The sequence below is a fragment of the Lissotriton helveticus genome, chromosome 6 (genome assembly GCF_964261635.1).
Source record: "Lissotriton helveticus chromosome 6, aLisHel1.1, whole genome shotgun sequence".
Classification (NCBI taxonomy): domain Eukaryota; kingdom Metazoa; phylum Chordata; class Amphibia; order Caudata; family Salamandridae; genus Lissotriton; species Lissotriton helveticus.
Genome location: NC_136067.1, coordinates 1,928,036,270 through 1,928,054,331, shown reverse-complemented (window position 1 = coordinate 1,928,054,331; position 18,062 = coordinate 1,928,036,270). Strand labels below are relative to the sequence as shown.

The 18,062-nt window shown below is 43.5% G+C and overlaps 1 protein-coding gene across 1 annotated transcript in view; it reads right to left on the bottom strand.

Annotated features, from left to right (window-relative positions):
- ELP3 (elongator acetyltransferase complex subunit 3) overlaps positions 1-18,062 on the bottom strand; it is a 731,849-nt gene that overhangs the window by 437,040 nt on the left and 276,747 nt on the right. Inside the window, exon 9 of the mRNA XM_078649905.1 lies at positions 3,325-3,451. Within this exon, the coding sequence (XP_078506031.1) occupies positions 3,325-3,451 (127 nt within the window). The remainder of the gene's footprint in view (positions 1-3,324; positions 3,452-18,062) is intronic.

Sequence of the window (18,062 nt, the reverse complement as noted above, 5' to 3'; positions counted from 1 at the left end):
CAAAGAGCACTCCAAACAGTGGCGGTGCATCCATTAAGGGCGCAGGGGCATTGCTCCACAAGCCGCCTGCACACGCAGCTCCCTCGGCGTCTTTGAACTTAAGTAACTCTCAGGTTACTCAAGTTCAAAGATGCCGAGGTTGAACTGACAATCATGTCAGTCAACATGACGTCGGACTGCCCACCCCTTCAGAGTCTGAAGGGGTGGGCGGTCCGACATCATGTTGAATGACATGCTTGTCACCAGGGGCAGCAGGAAGGAGCACAACGTCACTGAGCACAAGTGCGCATGAGTGGGGACGGAGGTCGAATTTTCCTCCGTGCCCACGCATGAGCACTAGTGTCTGTTCTGCTGGCGCATGCCCATTAGGAGAGCGAGGGTTGAGCACCTCGGTCTCCTAATGGGCAGAGCGTAACACTGCCCTAAATCAATCGGATTGGCTAAGTCTGAGGTGTTGCCAGTAGTAGTGACGGAGACCCGGCTGTTCCTGTAGGCGCCAACGGGAGTCCGGACCCCGGAGCAGTCAGAGGCAGCGCGGACCCGGTAAGTTTTTTATTTATTTTTAAACTCCTCTCGGCCTCCACCCGACTCCCCCCGGCCTCAGCACAACCCTACCCTACCCACCCCGTACCCCCTTAGGTAGCCAGAGTCACCGACGGCAGTCTGCATCGGACAAGAAATGCATCTAATGTGAGCACCCGAGCACCGTTTCTCCGGAGGGACTGCAGCCTGCCATTTCTCAGGGTAACACGGTCAGCACATTTGAGCGAGAGCTTTCTGGCCAAGAGAGCAGGCATGTACAATTATGTTGCCTGACTGGCCCTGCTGCCGAATGCTTAATATTGTTGCATCCTGGCTAAGAGAGGGTTTTAGCTGAAAGTGAAAGCATCTTTTTAAATGGTCTCTCAATGCTGGCGGTGTCCTTGTACACAGCACGGAGGTTCGTGTGGTGACTAACTCGTGGGCCTCGTAAATGGCTTTGAATGAGTCAGCAGAGTAAGGTAATAATGGACATGCCTGGTTAATTGTTGATGCGCAGCATGGGAGAAGGGGGCACACGCGCCTTTTCTGGGCCCTGCTGCCCAGAGTTTGAAGAGCCCTGCCTGCCTATATTTATCCTGGCATGGCATTGTGGGCAGTCATGGAGTGTTTTTGCTGTGAAAAAGTAACGTTTTACTTTCTGAATTATGTATTTCTTTGTTTTAAATACATGCGTCAACTGGAGCGTGAATGAGAGTAGGACTTTGTCACCACGCAGCAATATTGTGTAGAGTAGCAGAGGTTTTCCTTCTCAAACTCCTTTAAAATGCGAGCAATAAATGCAAAGGATTTGGCACAAAATAAACACGGGACTGGTGATGGATGGCTATCTGTATTTGATGGGGATGAAAGTGGTGTAATCGTGATCTATGGGCTTGGGCAGGCTACAAACTCTATGACAGGAAATTTTTTATTTTTATTTTTTTCAACTCGACTATAGAGTGCCTAGTAAAAATAGAACGTTAACTATTGTAGTTGCACAGAAAAGGACAGTGATTGCATCATATGTATAGGTTACAGCAATATCCAGAAAGCCAGAGTTTTGTTTTTAGTATTGAGTTGCTGAGAATCTGAGAGACCATGAATACTGTGTTTAGTTTGAGCGTGGATAGAGCTGCGAGTGGGAGATACTGATTTAGTTAAAACAGGATATCCTTTTTGTGAAATTTAACTTGACACATCTCCTCACTTCTATAACAAGTTTACCTATGACATGGTGCAGTAATGCAGTAATATATGGGGCAGGTTTCTAGTGTTTAAATATTTCAAGGATATGCATTCACAATTGTTTTATAAACCTTCATGCTTGCTCAAATGTGCTTTAAAATGCACCATATGCCTACTCTTTTTTTCAAAATTTCTGGAGAGTCCTCCATCTCCACTGAACCTCCCCTTATGACAACCGTCTCACTAGCTTTTATTGCAACATGGCATTCATCCCCAACTTTTACGCCCCTCCACTTTGAAATGTCACCAGCCGCCACTGACTCCAAAATGGATTTACAACATCATTAGCAGGGTACAGGAATTGGTAAAGCAGGAATGTGCCCTTTTCTCACATCTGGTAGAAAGCGTCCTACTACCACATCAGGCTCTACACACAAAGGCAACACTAGAGAAATAATAGAGTAAAAACTAAAAAACACTGGCACTGAACGGAACCACCTTGTATGTGGATGTGCACCTTGTGAAAAAGCAAAATACATTCACTTAAAGTGAAGTTAGCCAGTGCCTGAAGTAGTCTGACCCAGTGCCCCATGTTGCATGGTGTTGTGGACAGAAGGAAAACGTGACTGACTCAAAAACAGACCAATAGATGAAGAGAGCTGCCTGAAAGCGCCGATAAGCAAGTATATTTTATACATAATTTTAGTGAAATCAAAAGGTCTTGGCTTACTCCAAACCTAAAAAGTAGTGCTTTAAAAGAAAACAGTGGTAGAACACAAGAAATGAATCCATGATCCAGGGGAGGAACAAACACACCAGGAAAAGAAGCACACCCAAGCTAAGGAATGAAAAGCAAGCTAATGAGAGTAACAATAAAAACAACCAGTGATAAGCAGGGGGCACACTCTGTAAGCTGACAGTAGATCTTTTCACAAATATACATTTTTCACTTCTGGTAAGCTAGACCTAAAAACTAACTGATTACAGACTTTGACCACGTGGCATAGTTATCTAACAAATCGACAAATGGCTTCAGAACGAGACCACACATTCAATTACTGCTATGTTTTCAGTGGACAGACCTTGTCTGCTCTTGTTAACACCAACTTATAAGTGAAAGAAGGGTTAAACATTCTTGGTTAAAGTTTTTCTTTTGCATCATCTGTAAAGCCATACTGAAAATAGCAAATATTTGGAACTAAAAGGGAGCTTTCTACTCCGACGGTGTGCTAAGAGAAGTTGAATAATTAGAAGTGAACTGGGACAACCAAACAACTAAAGAAATTAGTGGGAGAAGAAATAAAGTGATGTGACAGGGGGCTCTAGCAGAAAAACAACCATGGCCGCCTGAAAGTATAACAAAGCCTAATAGGTAATTTGTCGACTGTGGAGACCTGAAGGGTTGTTTGGACATTCACACATAAACAAACTTTAGTATCATGGGCAAATTACTCTATTCTACCTGTGCCTCTTTCCTATTACCTGACAAGACACCACTTGTGGTAAGCATGATATTTAAAACTGGACATTATCAGTCAATATTATTGATTAAAAAGGACAACCTCTTATTGTCGACATAAGACAAAGTAGAACTAACAAGCATGGAGCCATACTTACAATGAACTGCTCAATATCTCTTTCCAATCCCATGTTAGGGAGATCAGGCATCATGTGTGACACCACTTTAAATCCAGCGTCTTTGGAAAGGTGAAAGGACTCACACACAGCCTTAACTGTATGACCCCTGAAAGAAGAGAGCAACAGAGCTTTACAAATCTCTTTCAAATACATTTTATCATATAGTATCAGAACAATTTCTGAAAATAATAGTCAGCAACAGTTAGAAACATTAAATATTTGTGAAAACAAACCTTTTATGGTAGAAATTGTGCTTTCTATATGTCTGCTACAGCATCATTATATGATATGATCCAACACAGAAACATGGCATTTACTACCATCTTTGGAGATCTCGGATGTCTGCTGGTATATTGAAAATCAATTGCGCACAAAACATAACTTAATAATTTCCTTTCAATATTTGCTGTTTCATTTTATATTCATTTCTAAGTTAAAGTGGACCCTCAAATACTCTGGAATTGGACATATCAAGTGCTAGAGAGTGTTTGAATCCGTGATCTTAGAGCAGCTCTTTGGAGTGGCATGTTCCACAATGCTTCGTTGCTGTAGTTATTGTATAGAAAAGAGAAGTAAGCATATTAAAAAAATTAAAAAATGAGAACAAGAAGCCCACAAAATCTAGGCATTTTCGAATGATTCTATCCCAGTCAAAATCTAAGTTATCTAATAAACTGCATCCTGAAGCAAGCACTTGCAATCTCACTTTAAAACAAAAACAACCGGCTGCCATCTGGTCACAAATTTCCATTTCTCTTGGGCAGTGATGGTCAATAAGGATCCTGCATTCTTTTAATAAATCTCTAAGCAGTGGTATGATGATTGGGATACTATTTTGAAGCTTTTAAGTATACTTCAACACAAAGTGTTTAACGTTGATAAACTGGAGAATCATTATATGTATTCTGCAAAAATTAACATTCCATATGCATGGGACTCCTGTAAGAATGGAACAAGCATTTACAATGCAATAGGTCTCCCAGCTTTAAAGTTTGAGCTATTGGCATTGTACATTACAATGTGTTACATTAATTTGTTATCAAACTCTGAATTGTTGTATAAAGATGAGTTGCAAACTGTCAAATGTTGCTGAATAGTAAGCAATGTTGTGAATAATATTGTTTGCTAGTCATCCTTGGGTACCAGAGTACTTCACTTGAGGCAGCTCACTACTCTGCACTCACTACTCTGCACTCACTACTCACTACTCTGCACTCACTACTCTGCACTCACTACTCTGCACTCACTACTCTGCACTCACTACTCTGCACTCACTACTCTGCACTCACTACTCTGCACTCACTACTCTGCACTCACTACTCTGCACTCACTACTCTGCACTCACTACTCTGCACTCACTACTCCGCACTCACTACTCCGCACTCACTACTCCGCACTCACTACTCCGCACTCACTACTCCGCACTCACTACTCCGCACTCACTACTCTGCACTCACTACTTTGCTCTCACTATTCACTACTTTGCACTCACTACTCACTACTTTGCACTCACTACTCACTACTCTGCACTCACTACTCACTACGCTGCACTCACTACTCTGCACTCACTACTCTGCACTCACTACTCTGCACTCACTACTCACTACTCTGCACTCACTACTCTGCACTCACTACTCACTACTCTGCACTCACTACTCACTGCTCACTACTCTGCACTCACTACTCTGCATTCACTACTCTGCACTCACTACTCTGCACTCACTACTCTGCACTCACTACTCTGCACTCACTACTCCGCACTCACTACTCCGCACTCACTACTCCGCACTCACTACTCCGCACTCACTACTCCGCACTCACTACTCTGCACTCACTACTTTGCTCTCACTATTCACTACTTTGCACTCACTACTCACTACTTTGCACTCACTACTCACTACTCTGCACTCACTACTCACTACGCTGCACTCACTACTCTGCACTCACTACTCTGCACTCACTACTCTGCACTCACTACTCACTACTCTGCACTCACTACTCTGCACTCACTACTCACTACTCTGCACTCACTACTCACTGCTCACTACTCTGCACTCACTACTCTGCATTCACTACTCTGCACTCACTACTCTGCACTCACTACTTTGCTCTCACTATTCACTACTTTGCACTCACTACTCACTACTTTGCACTCACTACTCACTACGCTGCACTCACTACTCACTACGCTGCACTCACTACTCACTACTTTGCACTCACTACTCTGCACTCACTACTCTGCACTCACTACTCTGCACTCACTACTCTGCACTCACTACTCTGCACTCACTACTCTGCACTCACTACTCTGCACTCACTACTCACTACTCTGCACTCACTACTCACTACTCTGCACTCACTACTCTGCACTCACTACTCTGCACTCACTACTCACTACTCTGCACTCACTACTCAATACTCTGCACTCACTACTCTGCACTCACTACCATAATAACAGAGCATTGGATGAAGAGGGCTGGCCGGAATAAATATATATAATATATCTCAAGGTAGTAAAGTCAGCTGCACTTGGCTAACGCCAGACCTAAAATGTATAGTAGTAAGTCAGTACGCAGCGCCTTTGCAACAAACAGCTGGACATCTCAAACTGCACTGACATGTATCACATTTTTTTGCATAACAATTGCTGATTCCCAATCCAAAAATAAATATCACATGCTTTATATAGCTCGGTGCAATAGGGAAAAACAGGAGCCTTTGTGTGACAAAGTACTTTAAAAGAATCAATGCAACCCTATGAAAGGAAAGAAAAATTGACTTTCATTTAGAGACTGTTAAGAGATGAAAGCTTTGCTCCCAATTTCGGAGAGCTCTCTTGTTGCACAGTTTAAGTACAAAAAAGCGCCAGAAATGTAACACCTATTTTAACATCTACTGATAATTGAAGTGCAGACAGTACTTGACCCTTTCCGGGTGTGTATGGTTCCTTGTCAGATCTTGGTCCTGCCCGTCCCACCCAAAGGCAGGGTCATGCCAGTTCGCAGGAGACCGGCTGGGTGCCAAGCTCTGACAACCACCCAGTACAATAGTATTTGCCAGATCCTTGATCCGGATACACAGCCTGCTTGAGCTATATAAAAAACGCAGAGGGCGTTTCAAGCAAACGAAAATACGAACAGTTAACAGGAAAACATCTTCAGTACTATGCAGCAGTCAAATTCCTAGACGAAGTGCAGAAAGCCCAGTTGTATGCAGCCTGACAATTAATTGAAAACCGGGTCCCTCCAGTCCGTCCTTTTGCTCCTTCACATCTTTAGCGACAAGGCCACTATGCTTGCCACACTCTACAGACATGCGCTTGGGCATTTATTGTACAAAAGAATACACTCCTCACAAATGGGGATTCGGACTGACCGAAAGGCCTATCCAGTCAGCCAATTTAATCCAGTCTGTCGATGCCATACAAACGAGCGATCTGTACATTTGCCACAGAGGCATTCAAAAAGTGTACCATGATTGGTACGTTAAAGTCACTCTCATAGTACATGCGACTGAAAAAACAAAACGGGAGGATTACCTATGGTCAAATAAAGTTTCAGCAGCCTAACTAATGTGCTCTTCAGAACCTCCTGAAAGCCGTTAAACTAAAGTCAATACTGAAAGTGAATGGAAAGGTATTCAAAAGTTTGCCACCTTTAAAACTAGAGTCGACGAGAACCCAACAACCAGGGGGTATAAACATGGACAACACTTGACACCGACTTGAATTCTCTAAACGACGTTTTTTTTAATCATATGTCAGTAAAAAGCACATACCTTTGATTACTCAAAACAGCACAGTCGGCCTGATAACACAGATCATATCTGGACAAAATGGAACATGGCATGGGGTGCGCAGAAGGAAGCACAGAGAGAAGCGGGGAGTGGGAAGAATGGGGGTTAAAACTAAGTAAGAAGCGAGGATGTTAGATGAGGCAAGAGTAGGTAGAATAAGAAAGCTACACATTAAGGTAAATAAATGTGGGCTATACATGTAGGTCACGGAAAAAGTAAAGGAAAATAGGGTGATGAGAAGAGTGAATTGGTGGGAGACGAGGCAGGAAGAGACCCAGTGGGACGAGGATAAATAAAATGAGCAACACCGAAGAGAGCATGGAGTGGGGAAGCCCACCAGAAGGTAGTAGTAATGACCATATATATAAAACGGGAAAACTGCGATCCAGTCTGAGTTCAGAGATGGCAGGGGGAGAGGATAGACACCTAGCAAGATCGGAGGAAGTGGGAGGGGAAAGGGAGGTGCCGTGCAGAGAGAGGAAGAGGAGGTGCAAGAAGAGGCAACGATAGGCAGAGGTAGGCAATAAATGAAAAAAAACACTCACTGAAAGTCTGCTTTCGATTCTGCGACTGTCCGCAAACCCAAAACAACGACCTCCTCCTCCCCCGAGGGCACGTCACCACGCACGAGTACAAAAACAAGACGTGCTCGCAAAACGAAACCTATGGTGGGGCGGGACTTCCGTTTTGTGAAGCCCGCGCCCACGGAGTGCCTGGAGGAGCAGTGGTGACGCGGGGCATGGGAGAGCCCCGCGGTCGGTCGGTCGGAGGCTGCAACAGAACGTAGTGCCGGTGAGCGGGGAAGGGGGGGATGCCTGTATGTGTGCGTGTATGTGTGCGTGTGTGTGTGTCTGTGTGTGCAACGGCGGGGGGGGGGGGATGTCTCTCCGTGCGTGTATGTGTGCGTGTTTGCGCATGCGTGCAGGGGGAGGTGTGCCTGGGTATGCTTGCGCTTCCCAGGAGACAGCCACGGCGAGCGCGTTCGCGCGCGCGTGGCCTGCGCCGATCGCCTTTTGCGAAATGCGCGCGGCAGGTTCTGTCTCCTGGGGAGCAGAGTCAGCAACAATAGATCTCCTGGCGGACACAGCGCTGACGCGCTGTTAAACGCCAGGAGACCTAAAAACGAAAGTTACACTTTAGGTGCACACACTAGATACAATTGTATTAAAAATATTTAAGAAGGTTGTCAATACTTCTATTATTTAATTTGCTCCCAAACTCTCAAGGGTTTGAACGACATAAGATATTTTAACTCAACACTAAACATATGGTTGCAAAACAATTAATCAGCAAGGTATGGAAGTAAGATAACATTCTCTTTTGAGCACTAGATTGAGGAGGATTTGTTATCACAGACGGGAAAATGAGTGCAATAACATATGGGGTAATTTACATGAATTTTAGGATTAAAAATGTATACTCATGTTTAATAGTTTTCTTTATCATTCTTGTCATTTTCTGCTACTTTCCCTCTCCTTACACATATCTGTTCTACTATCGGATCTTAACTATTCTTTGTATAAGCATTTACATTAACTTATTGTTTTAGATATAACTGTTTTGTTTATAAAAGTGTATTTTAGAGATGTGTATTTCCTTATACTGCTATGTTTAATTAGAGAGTCTGTGACTGTAACAGCGTATTGTGCAATTTACACATCATCTGTCACCCCCCTGGCACAAACGACTCCTTCACTGACCACCTCATGGAACTTATTACTGCTAAGTTCCCCTCCAATTCCAAAGATATCTTTCTGGGTGATTTCAACCTGCATTGGAATGACCCCAAAGACCTTCATGTCAACGCCATCAAAGACCTCCTCTCCGATCAAGCCCTGACCCAAGCCTGTTCACTCCCAACACACTCGAAAGGGGCCATCCTCGACTGGATCATCTCTAAGGAATCAACAGTCAAGCTTTTCTCCATAGACCTGTGCAACTGGTCTGACCACCAAGCCATCGCATTTCTACCTCCTGGCACCCACAAGCTAAGGGCACCACAACCAGTGATTCCTAAACGCTGGATTAGAGACACTAGAAATCTGGACCACAATGAACTGAAGGCTCGCTGCAAATCTGACTCCTCCCCCCCCCCCTCGCATTTCTCAACGGCCAATGACCTCAATAATCACTACTCTAACTATCTCGAACATTATGGATGACCTAGGCCCACTAAAGCTAAAAAGAACCCAAACCAAAGACAGGAAATCCTGGTTCACTGGATCTCTCAACAATGAAAGGAGATGCCTCCGGCAAACCGAAAGAATCTGGAGACAGCACCCCTCCGCCGCACAACTAAAACTTCTCCGCCAGTCCAGAAATGCCTACAACAAGAACATCCTTAACTCTAAAAAAGAATTTTTCAGAACCGAACTCGAGAACGCCTAGAACAGACCTCCCAAGCTCTTCGTTATGGTCAAACACCAATCCAACAAATTGGTCAAAACCTCGAAAGAAACACCCAAGTCTTTAATATCATCTGAGGAATTCTCCTCTTTTTTCGCTGACAAAGTCGCAGCCTTAGAAAATTAACTTAGTGCAGCCACATACTCTTTAATACTTTTTATATCTTCCTGGCCTGCCCCCTCCTCCTGCGATGCCCCCACAGACTTCACCTAAAAATCAAGCACTTTAGACTGACTTCAACCTCTAGGACGAAGACTCTGTATCTAAAATCCTATCGTCCCTAAACCCGAATAACCATTTCAACGACCCGCTGCCTAGCAGCCGTCGTCCAATCCATTATTCCTAGCTGGACTGCAATAATTAACGCCTCGCTCCAGCAGGGTTCCACTCCTGACTCTCTGAAAGCCGGCCAAGTCCTCCCCATTCTGAAAAAAACGTCAATGGATACAGCCATCCCCGACAATTTCAGACCTATCTCCAACATCGCCCTCTTAGCCAAAGTGTTGGAGAAGTGTGTACAACAGCAACTAGGTCAGCACATCAACATCTTCCACCTTCTCGATGACTTCCAATCTGGATTCAGACCTGGGCACAGTACTGAAACGACCATGCTCCACATCGTTGACCATGCCCTCTAAGCCCTGGACCAAGGTAAAACGTGCCTTCTAATCCTCCTAGATTTATCCTCGGCCTTCGACACAGTTAACCAAGACAAACTAATCGAACACCTCAATCTCAGGATGGGTTTGGATGGCTCTGTTCTAAACTGGTTCAGATCCTTCCTCCAAAACTGATCGCAGCGATTCCTAATCAACGGCAACCTATCTGCTCCCTCTCCGGTCAAGGTCGGAGTCCCTCAAGGTTCAACCCTGTCTCCCACCCTCTTCAACCTTTACCTTGAACCACTTGCCGAAGTACTACGCACAGCGAATATCTCCTACCATATGTATGCTGACGACACTCAGCTCTACATCAAAGCCTTTTCTCTTGAGGATATTCTCTCCCTGAATGAGGCCCTGAAATCAACCGTCCATTGGCTCACCTCCAATCAACTTAAACTCAACGCTAAGAAAACAGAATTTCTCTTAATTTCCCCTCCAAAAAACAATCCCGAGACGCAGATATGAATCAAGGCAAACACAGCCTTAGATTGCCCACCGACCATCGTGGACTCGGCAAAGTCTCTGGGAATAACCCTGGATTGCAATTTGAACATGCAAGACCACATCAACTCGATGGCCAAATCAGCCAGATTCCACTTGAGCTACTTCTGGAAACTGAAACCCTTCCTTGACACTAACGACCTAAAAAGCCCAGTCCAAGCGCTTATAATCTCCAGACTGGAATATGGCTGTTCCTCTCAGGTTTACCCAAGATCTCCCTGGCACCCTTAAAAGCCTGCCTTAATGCTGCCGCCAGACTTCTTACACGCTCCAAAAAATTTGACCATATCTCTCCACACCTGAAAGCCCTGAACTGGCTTCCCCTCAAGGTCAGAATACAACTCAAACTGGCTTGCATCACACACAAGGCTTTATACTCCCCTGCTTATCTCGCACAGAAACTTGTGATATCTGGCGGGATCAGAAACTCCCGGTCCGCCAAAGACCTCTTACTCCAACCTGCACGGTTCCGGACCCGCTCCAAGAATATGGAACTCTCTCCCGCCCGCCATCAGAAGAATCCCTTCTCTGGAACATTTCAAAAGGGAGGCCAAAGCCTTACTTACGGGTAAATTCCTCTCCTAAATGCTGCCTTATACCAACACATTGACCATGACCAACTACCGACTAGCGCCTCCCTTCGGAATACCGTGCTACCTCATCAAGAAATCTGTGGCCTTATCTGGAGTTACTTAAACGTAAACTGTACATACGTGTCCTCTATCCTTAATGTGATTCCTTGCCTATTGTACACTACTATGATCCCTGTAAAGCGCTATGATACCCTAACGGGTCAAGTTGGCACTCTATAAAACAATAAAATAAAAAATAAATAAAAGAAGTTTGTTCAGACAGCTACTTTGAAAATGTAAATTAAAATATTTTAAAATATCCAAGAAAACAGTTAGTTGAGTCAAAAAAATTAAATACAGGGGGGAATATAAAAAGGTTGCCAACGTTGCTCTGGGGCACTGATGGAAAGCAATGATGACCTTAAGAACAGAAAAGAGAGGGTATTTAGAGGTGTGGAATTTTATAAAATATCTACTTGTCCAACAAACGGGGTGCTTCATAAATCTAGTTGTCCTGTTTGCAAATCCATGTGCCCCTTTTGGTGCCAGGTGGTGAGGTGACAAATTATGGTTCTAACTGGGCCCATATTATAGCAGGGTTTGGATTTGGAGACATCTCAGATTTTACAGCCTTGACACATCAAAAAACCCTGTGATCTGTGCATCCACCCCGCCAACACACAATCACTTACATGTTTTATAGTATCTACTACCTCCTCTCCAATCTCTTTCCACACTGAATAAGGTTTGAAATGTACTCCCAACACGGGCACAAGTAGGATATTTTTCAGGGTGGGATAAAAGGGTGTGTAGGGAAAGTGAATTTGCAATTGCTCAGCGGATTTTCAATTGAGCATATAAACTGATGTAAAGAACATCCATATGGGTCCTACGGGAATTAAGTAATGTATGAACGCTTGGGAATGGAAAAAGCTATTCATTATCTGTGAGCAGCATGTGTAACTTCAATAAGTTCAGAGGCAAAATATATGTTTTCAATAAAAATATAAATTTTACTCTTTATAATTCAAGGACAACAAAATATATAGTTTAAAAAACATCGCGGATTCTAAAAAAAGTATTCAAAGCAGCCAGATTTAGCAGGATATGTAATCTTAAGAACTTGTGACCTCCTGTTTCAAGAATCTGCTGTATAATCACACAAAACACATGAATACTATAATCTACTAATATTCAACCGCATGTATTAAATGTCAAATTCTTATATTCATCGTTCAAGTATAAAGAAGACTCCCTTTCTAAAAGTTTTACTTTTTGACATTTAGATCTTTATTGATCCATATTTCCTTTTTTGTTTTTATCAAAATGTACCCATATTCAATTGAATTTTTTTTTTTAATTTCATCTTGTACTTTCAACACAGGAACAGCTATATAATCATGAAACATATTGGCATTATTACACAATACTTCTTTGAAATAGCATCGTCTTAGTTGTCATTCATGACAGTGTGTGCCACGTCCTTAGATATTAACTAATGTCTCTGAATTCTTTGCATGCACCAGTCTAAACCTACTTTCCAGAGCTCTAAGGTAGGCGATAGCCTACTACCCCACAGTCGAGCTATGACGCGCCTTGCAACTACAAGTGTCACATTACACAAAGGCAAGGTGTATCTAGGCAACCTTCACTCACCCCAAATTCCTAAGGTGGCTAATTTTGGATCTACTGCAGTTTTTCCTGCGTGACTTTAGAAATGCAAAAGGCCACCTGCTTCCGGTATGATTTTAGCCCGTGACAGTCCTAGAGAGTGTGGAATATAATCTCTGGTCGATCACAACCCAAAGATATATATCATTACCGTTCTTCCCCTTGTGGAATATTAGTATTGTATTTTAATTGCATTTATATAGCGCTTACTAGCCCTGACAAGGCGTCAAAGTGCTTTTTTTCCAGCAAGTAGCACGTACTGGAGTAGTATACTACATTTTTAACTGCACCAGCCTCAATCCTGCTCTTATAGCTACCTCTCTAAGGCAACGGTATGCCTCTCCCCAATTCTCATCTATTAATCTCCTCAGTTCACATTCTGATTTGTCCCTCCCCGTATCAAGGGATGGCTGGCTATTGTTCAGTAGTTTTCAGTAAATTTGTGAGATGGAGTGCTTGAGTACTGGGTTTTCCAGTACTCACCACTCTAATGGAATTTCGCCCACTACGTCTTGGAGTACCTCAGTGTAGCCTGCTAGGGCATGTTTGATTTAAGTGAAACAGATTGTCCACCAATTCATATTCTTTTTGTACCTAGTTTTGTAATATTTAACAAGTCCTATTATTTCTTACCCTCTTTAGTATGTACAAATCTGCTAACAGAACGGACTCCAATAGGGGATCTCTAGGGTCAACCTTACCATCCATCCCAATGTTGTCGTAGCCTTTTCCCAGAGTTTGATGACCACTTCAGTTGGTGATGGGTACTGGGTGGCCCAACAATAACTGTAAATCTCTCGTACATAGTCCCGGCTCCATTGCCTGCCTATTCACCATTAATGAGTGTTAATTCCGGGAACAGTAGGCCCACTCATCCACCACAAGTAGTTGTGGTACCCAGTAATACAATGAAGGCCAGGTAATGTTATTCCACCCTTATATTGGCTTCTAACCTCGGTTTGCAGGGCAATGCACGGTGCCCCTTCATCCCACAGTAGCGCCCTAGTAACCATATCCATCCCACTGAAAAATTCATCCGGGACTTCATACAAGGTGTTCTGGAGCATATAAACGAATTTGGGCAGAGCTATCATTTTATATAGGGTCTCCGTGGCCATCAAGGACATTGAGAGTTTCCTCCAGTGGCCCACATGTCTGTATTCTTCTAAAACTCGTACCAAGTTTTGTATGTGTTACTCTCTGGGGTCCAGAGTCAGATAGATTACCAAGTATTTAAATCCCTCCAGTGACCACTTCATGGGGTCTTGAAAGTCTGCCGGTGGTCTCCAGTGATTCAACAGAAACACCACACACTTGTGCCAGTTAATGCAGACCATGTTCAATGTTTTGTTTTATGAAAGAATTACGTTGCAGCTACATTTTCACATTATTTGATCAATAAATGGACACCTTACATTTATATCTACAATACAACAAAACACTTTCCTAAACCAGCATTGTACTACGCACCTGTATGTCTTCATTTCCTTGATGAATCTATTCTAATTTTTTTTTTTTTTACTCTCAAAGGAAACAATCAGAACAGATACTGATTTGTAAGTCAAAGCTACCAACACAGTGATAGACTTGAAAGATGCCCCACTTTCCATATTTTGGTCTGATTAAAAAAAATACAAAGCTGCATGACACATTGATTTTCAAACGTGTTCTACGCAGGCCTGCATCAGTACACAGCAACAAAAGATGCACACAATCTAAAAATGCTATCTACTAGACAAATGTCTGGTTTAATATGAACTAATAGTTATGTATGTAAACTGGTAAGCACCTACTCACATCTTCCGACTCATTATTATTCTTATGATATATATTAATATCTAAAAAATAATCCATTGTAGCCTCTCCCATAACAATAACTAGAATGAGTTTACTATCTTGACTTGCATCAAATCATGGGGCAAATGCAAAAACAACAATTGATGGACAGAATGCAGAGCAATGTCATACATTCACCCCAGTACAGAGATCTGGGCCTAAATCCATCGTTTTTTTGCACTCCACACCACCCCAGGTCAGACATGGCCATATGCAAATCAGCCTTGACCCTGTGCCTCATGGGAACAGTCCAGCCCGAACTGCCAAGCCGTGTCTTTCCTGGACCGGAATCAAGCATCCAAGGACCGGTTTCTGGCTATCAGCCTTCATCAGCCTGGATAGCTTGACTCCAGTGGTGTGGAGAGCATGGGACTCACGTCTGAGCATACCCATCCCACTCGGGGTGACAAATGCAAAAACAACTATTGATGGACAGAATGCAGAACAATGTCATACATTCACCCCAGTACAGAGATCTGGGCCTAAATCCATCGTTGTTTTGCACTCCACACCACCCCAGGTCAGACATGGCCATATGCAAATCAGCATTGACCCTGTGCCTCATGGGAACAGTCCAGCCCGAACTGCCAAGCCATGTCTTTCCTGGACCGGAATCAAGCATCCAAGGACCGGTTTCTGGCTATCAGCCTTCATTCCAATCTATTTAGACGCAATATCAAGAGGATACACTCGAACACTTTCAAATCTTGTGTTACCCAAAGGCATAGGAATGTTTAAGTGCTGTACTCACACACCACATATAATACACTTTTAAGAGTACCTTATCAGTTCACCAAGAAAGGGGTAGCAAAATGAAGAAAAACAGCCCTCAGAGAAACGATAAGCGTTCCAGAATCTCTTTGTCTCATGATGTCTGATTGAGTTTGAGAGACTGTGAGATGTAGTGGAAGACTCTAGTAATGTTTCTCTCCTACAACAGGGCTTTACCTGCTGCAGTGCAATCGCCACATGCTCCTGCAGCAGCATTACTCTAATGACCAGTAGAATCCTCTTTGGGAAATCCTTGACCTCCAGCAGGGCATGGCACTGGTCAGATACAGAGGCCTTACCAGAACCAGCCTCGATGGCCAATGTTATGTGTATGAGCATTGAGAGAAGGAAATATACTGTTAGAATAATGTTTAAATTAGGTGTTTAATGAACTATCAAAATAGAAAACAGAACATACACGTAACAATGGATCCTTGTCTTGAGTTCTTGGACTGTCAATATGTATGTGCTGCTCAGCCCCATGATGCTGTGATTTTCGCCCCTCTGACGAATAAAGACTTGGTTATAGGGGCTGTAACAATTGTATTCAGCTTCTCTTTATAGTAATTAGTTTGTGCTACCTGCAATGTTTCGCTGTGAAGTGAACAGGGAAAAACAAGTTCTATTACCCAACACGTTTGAGTTATCTATCGGCAACTGTGGATTACTCTGTAACCCATGCCACCAGTTTCCTCTTGTGCACCACTCAAGACTAGTGACAACAGGTGTTTATGGCTTTCCACCAGTTACCGGTCACTTGCCGACTGTCCAGTGGTGATGGTGGTTTTGGCTTACTATGATATGCTCCAGCCCAGCTCTGGTCTTCTCCCCTTCTTCAATGCTGCCATGCTGCTGCTCTACTCATCCGGTTTTCTGTATGGTCATCCACTCCTCCTCGATTACCTCCTCTCCTACTCCACCATGCTGCTCCTCTTCATCTTCGGTCTTTTCTGTCCTCTACCAATCTGCTCCACCCATACTTTGTTTAGATGTTGCTACACCTCTCTGCTAAGAAACTACTTCCGGCAATGTGACCAGGCAGGGCTGAAGTAGCCTTCGATGTATGGCGGCCAGATCCAGGATGTCCCTTTCCTGGGAATATAGTCTCCTGATGGGTCAATAACTAGGATATCCAGGTCAATGAAGAGCTATCAGGAAGTACACCATGACTGCCGTGCAACGCACTGCTGATGTAGCAGGACCACCATGACGGTTTCCTCCGTGGAGTGCTGTAGTGACTAAAGTTCACCTCCATCCACCTTTCAGACCTTCTGACTTGGCCATTATGTATAGAAGCATGCCAGAGGTAATACAATAAAACACTCGGGTCATCCTGACAGGCAAATGGATTGGCTTTCAAGCCCCACAACATGCCAGAGTCTTCCATAAAGCACCACATCGGAAGTGAGACCTGCCTGGAAACTAAGTATGAATGCTGTGCTCAAGTAACACTCGTTAGTTAGACCATGCATTCTTGCTAGTCAGTCTCCAAGGAGCTTTACCTTCAATTTGAGGTGTCCTTTCGATTGCTACCATCTGGAGGGCAAGTTGGTGGAAACAACATACCCTGGAGTATTTCCAGCTAGGGTCGCAGTCTTGAAGACCATACCAAATCTGCGTGAAGGGACTTTAGCCTGTTTGCTGTCTGCAGTTTACAAGTATGCACATAACAACCATGCATCAAAAATACATTGGGCTATGGGGCTTTGTACCATCATAACATGGGTAAAGAAGCACAGCCACTAATGAATGTAGGTAATCCTGGGAAGGATGCAAGTCATTTCCACCAATTATCTCCAGAAGAGTAGACACTTCAAAGGCCCTTATCCTACATGCTAAGCAAACTGGATTCCTAAGGTTATCACCTAGACCCTATTATGTTGTGCATTGTTTTTTCTCATTGAAAAGGGCACTCTGTTTGAAAAAACATCCTCTCTACAAATCAGGCAATTGATGGTGCACTTACAAATGAGCTAGGAAATGAGAGTTGGCGTACTTGAATTCAATAAAGAAGAACAGTTGTGTATGATGTTTTATTGGCAATCTAACTCTAATTGCTATTAACCTATTTTAAGGACAGTCCTTAGGCTGAATCACTGAATACCAATGTATTGAACAATCTCAGCTGCCTCTTTACTGCTTGTGCCAGGTGAGCAAGGACTGCGAGCAGGCAAAAACTGGATGCTTCCTACTGTCGGCAGGCGGCTGAACGAGCCAGATGCGTTTTTGACCCCACACCAGAGAATACCTGTAAGTAAGGAAGGTGAGGTTGGTAAGCATGAGGAGGCTTTACAGCGAGCCCTTTTGGTTGAATGCCATTTAATTGTCTGTTTATGTTGGTAATCGACCTTATACGATGTTGTCACCAGCCCGGTAATGTACAGGCATTTATCCCCTTTTAACCATTGGCACTATTCTCTATACAGTGGGAGGGAAGAACTCCACCAGAATTGTTGTCCCCACTTGGAGGTTTGGAATATACAGGCGCTTTTAAGAGGCAGCT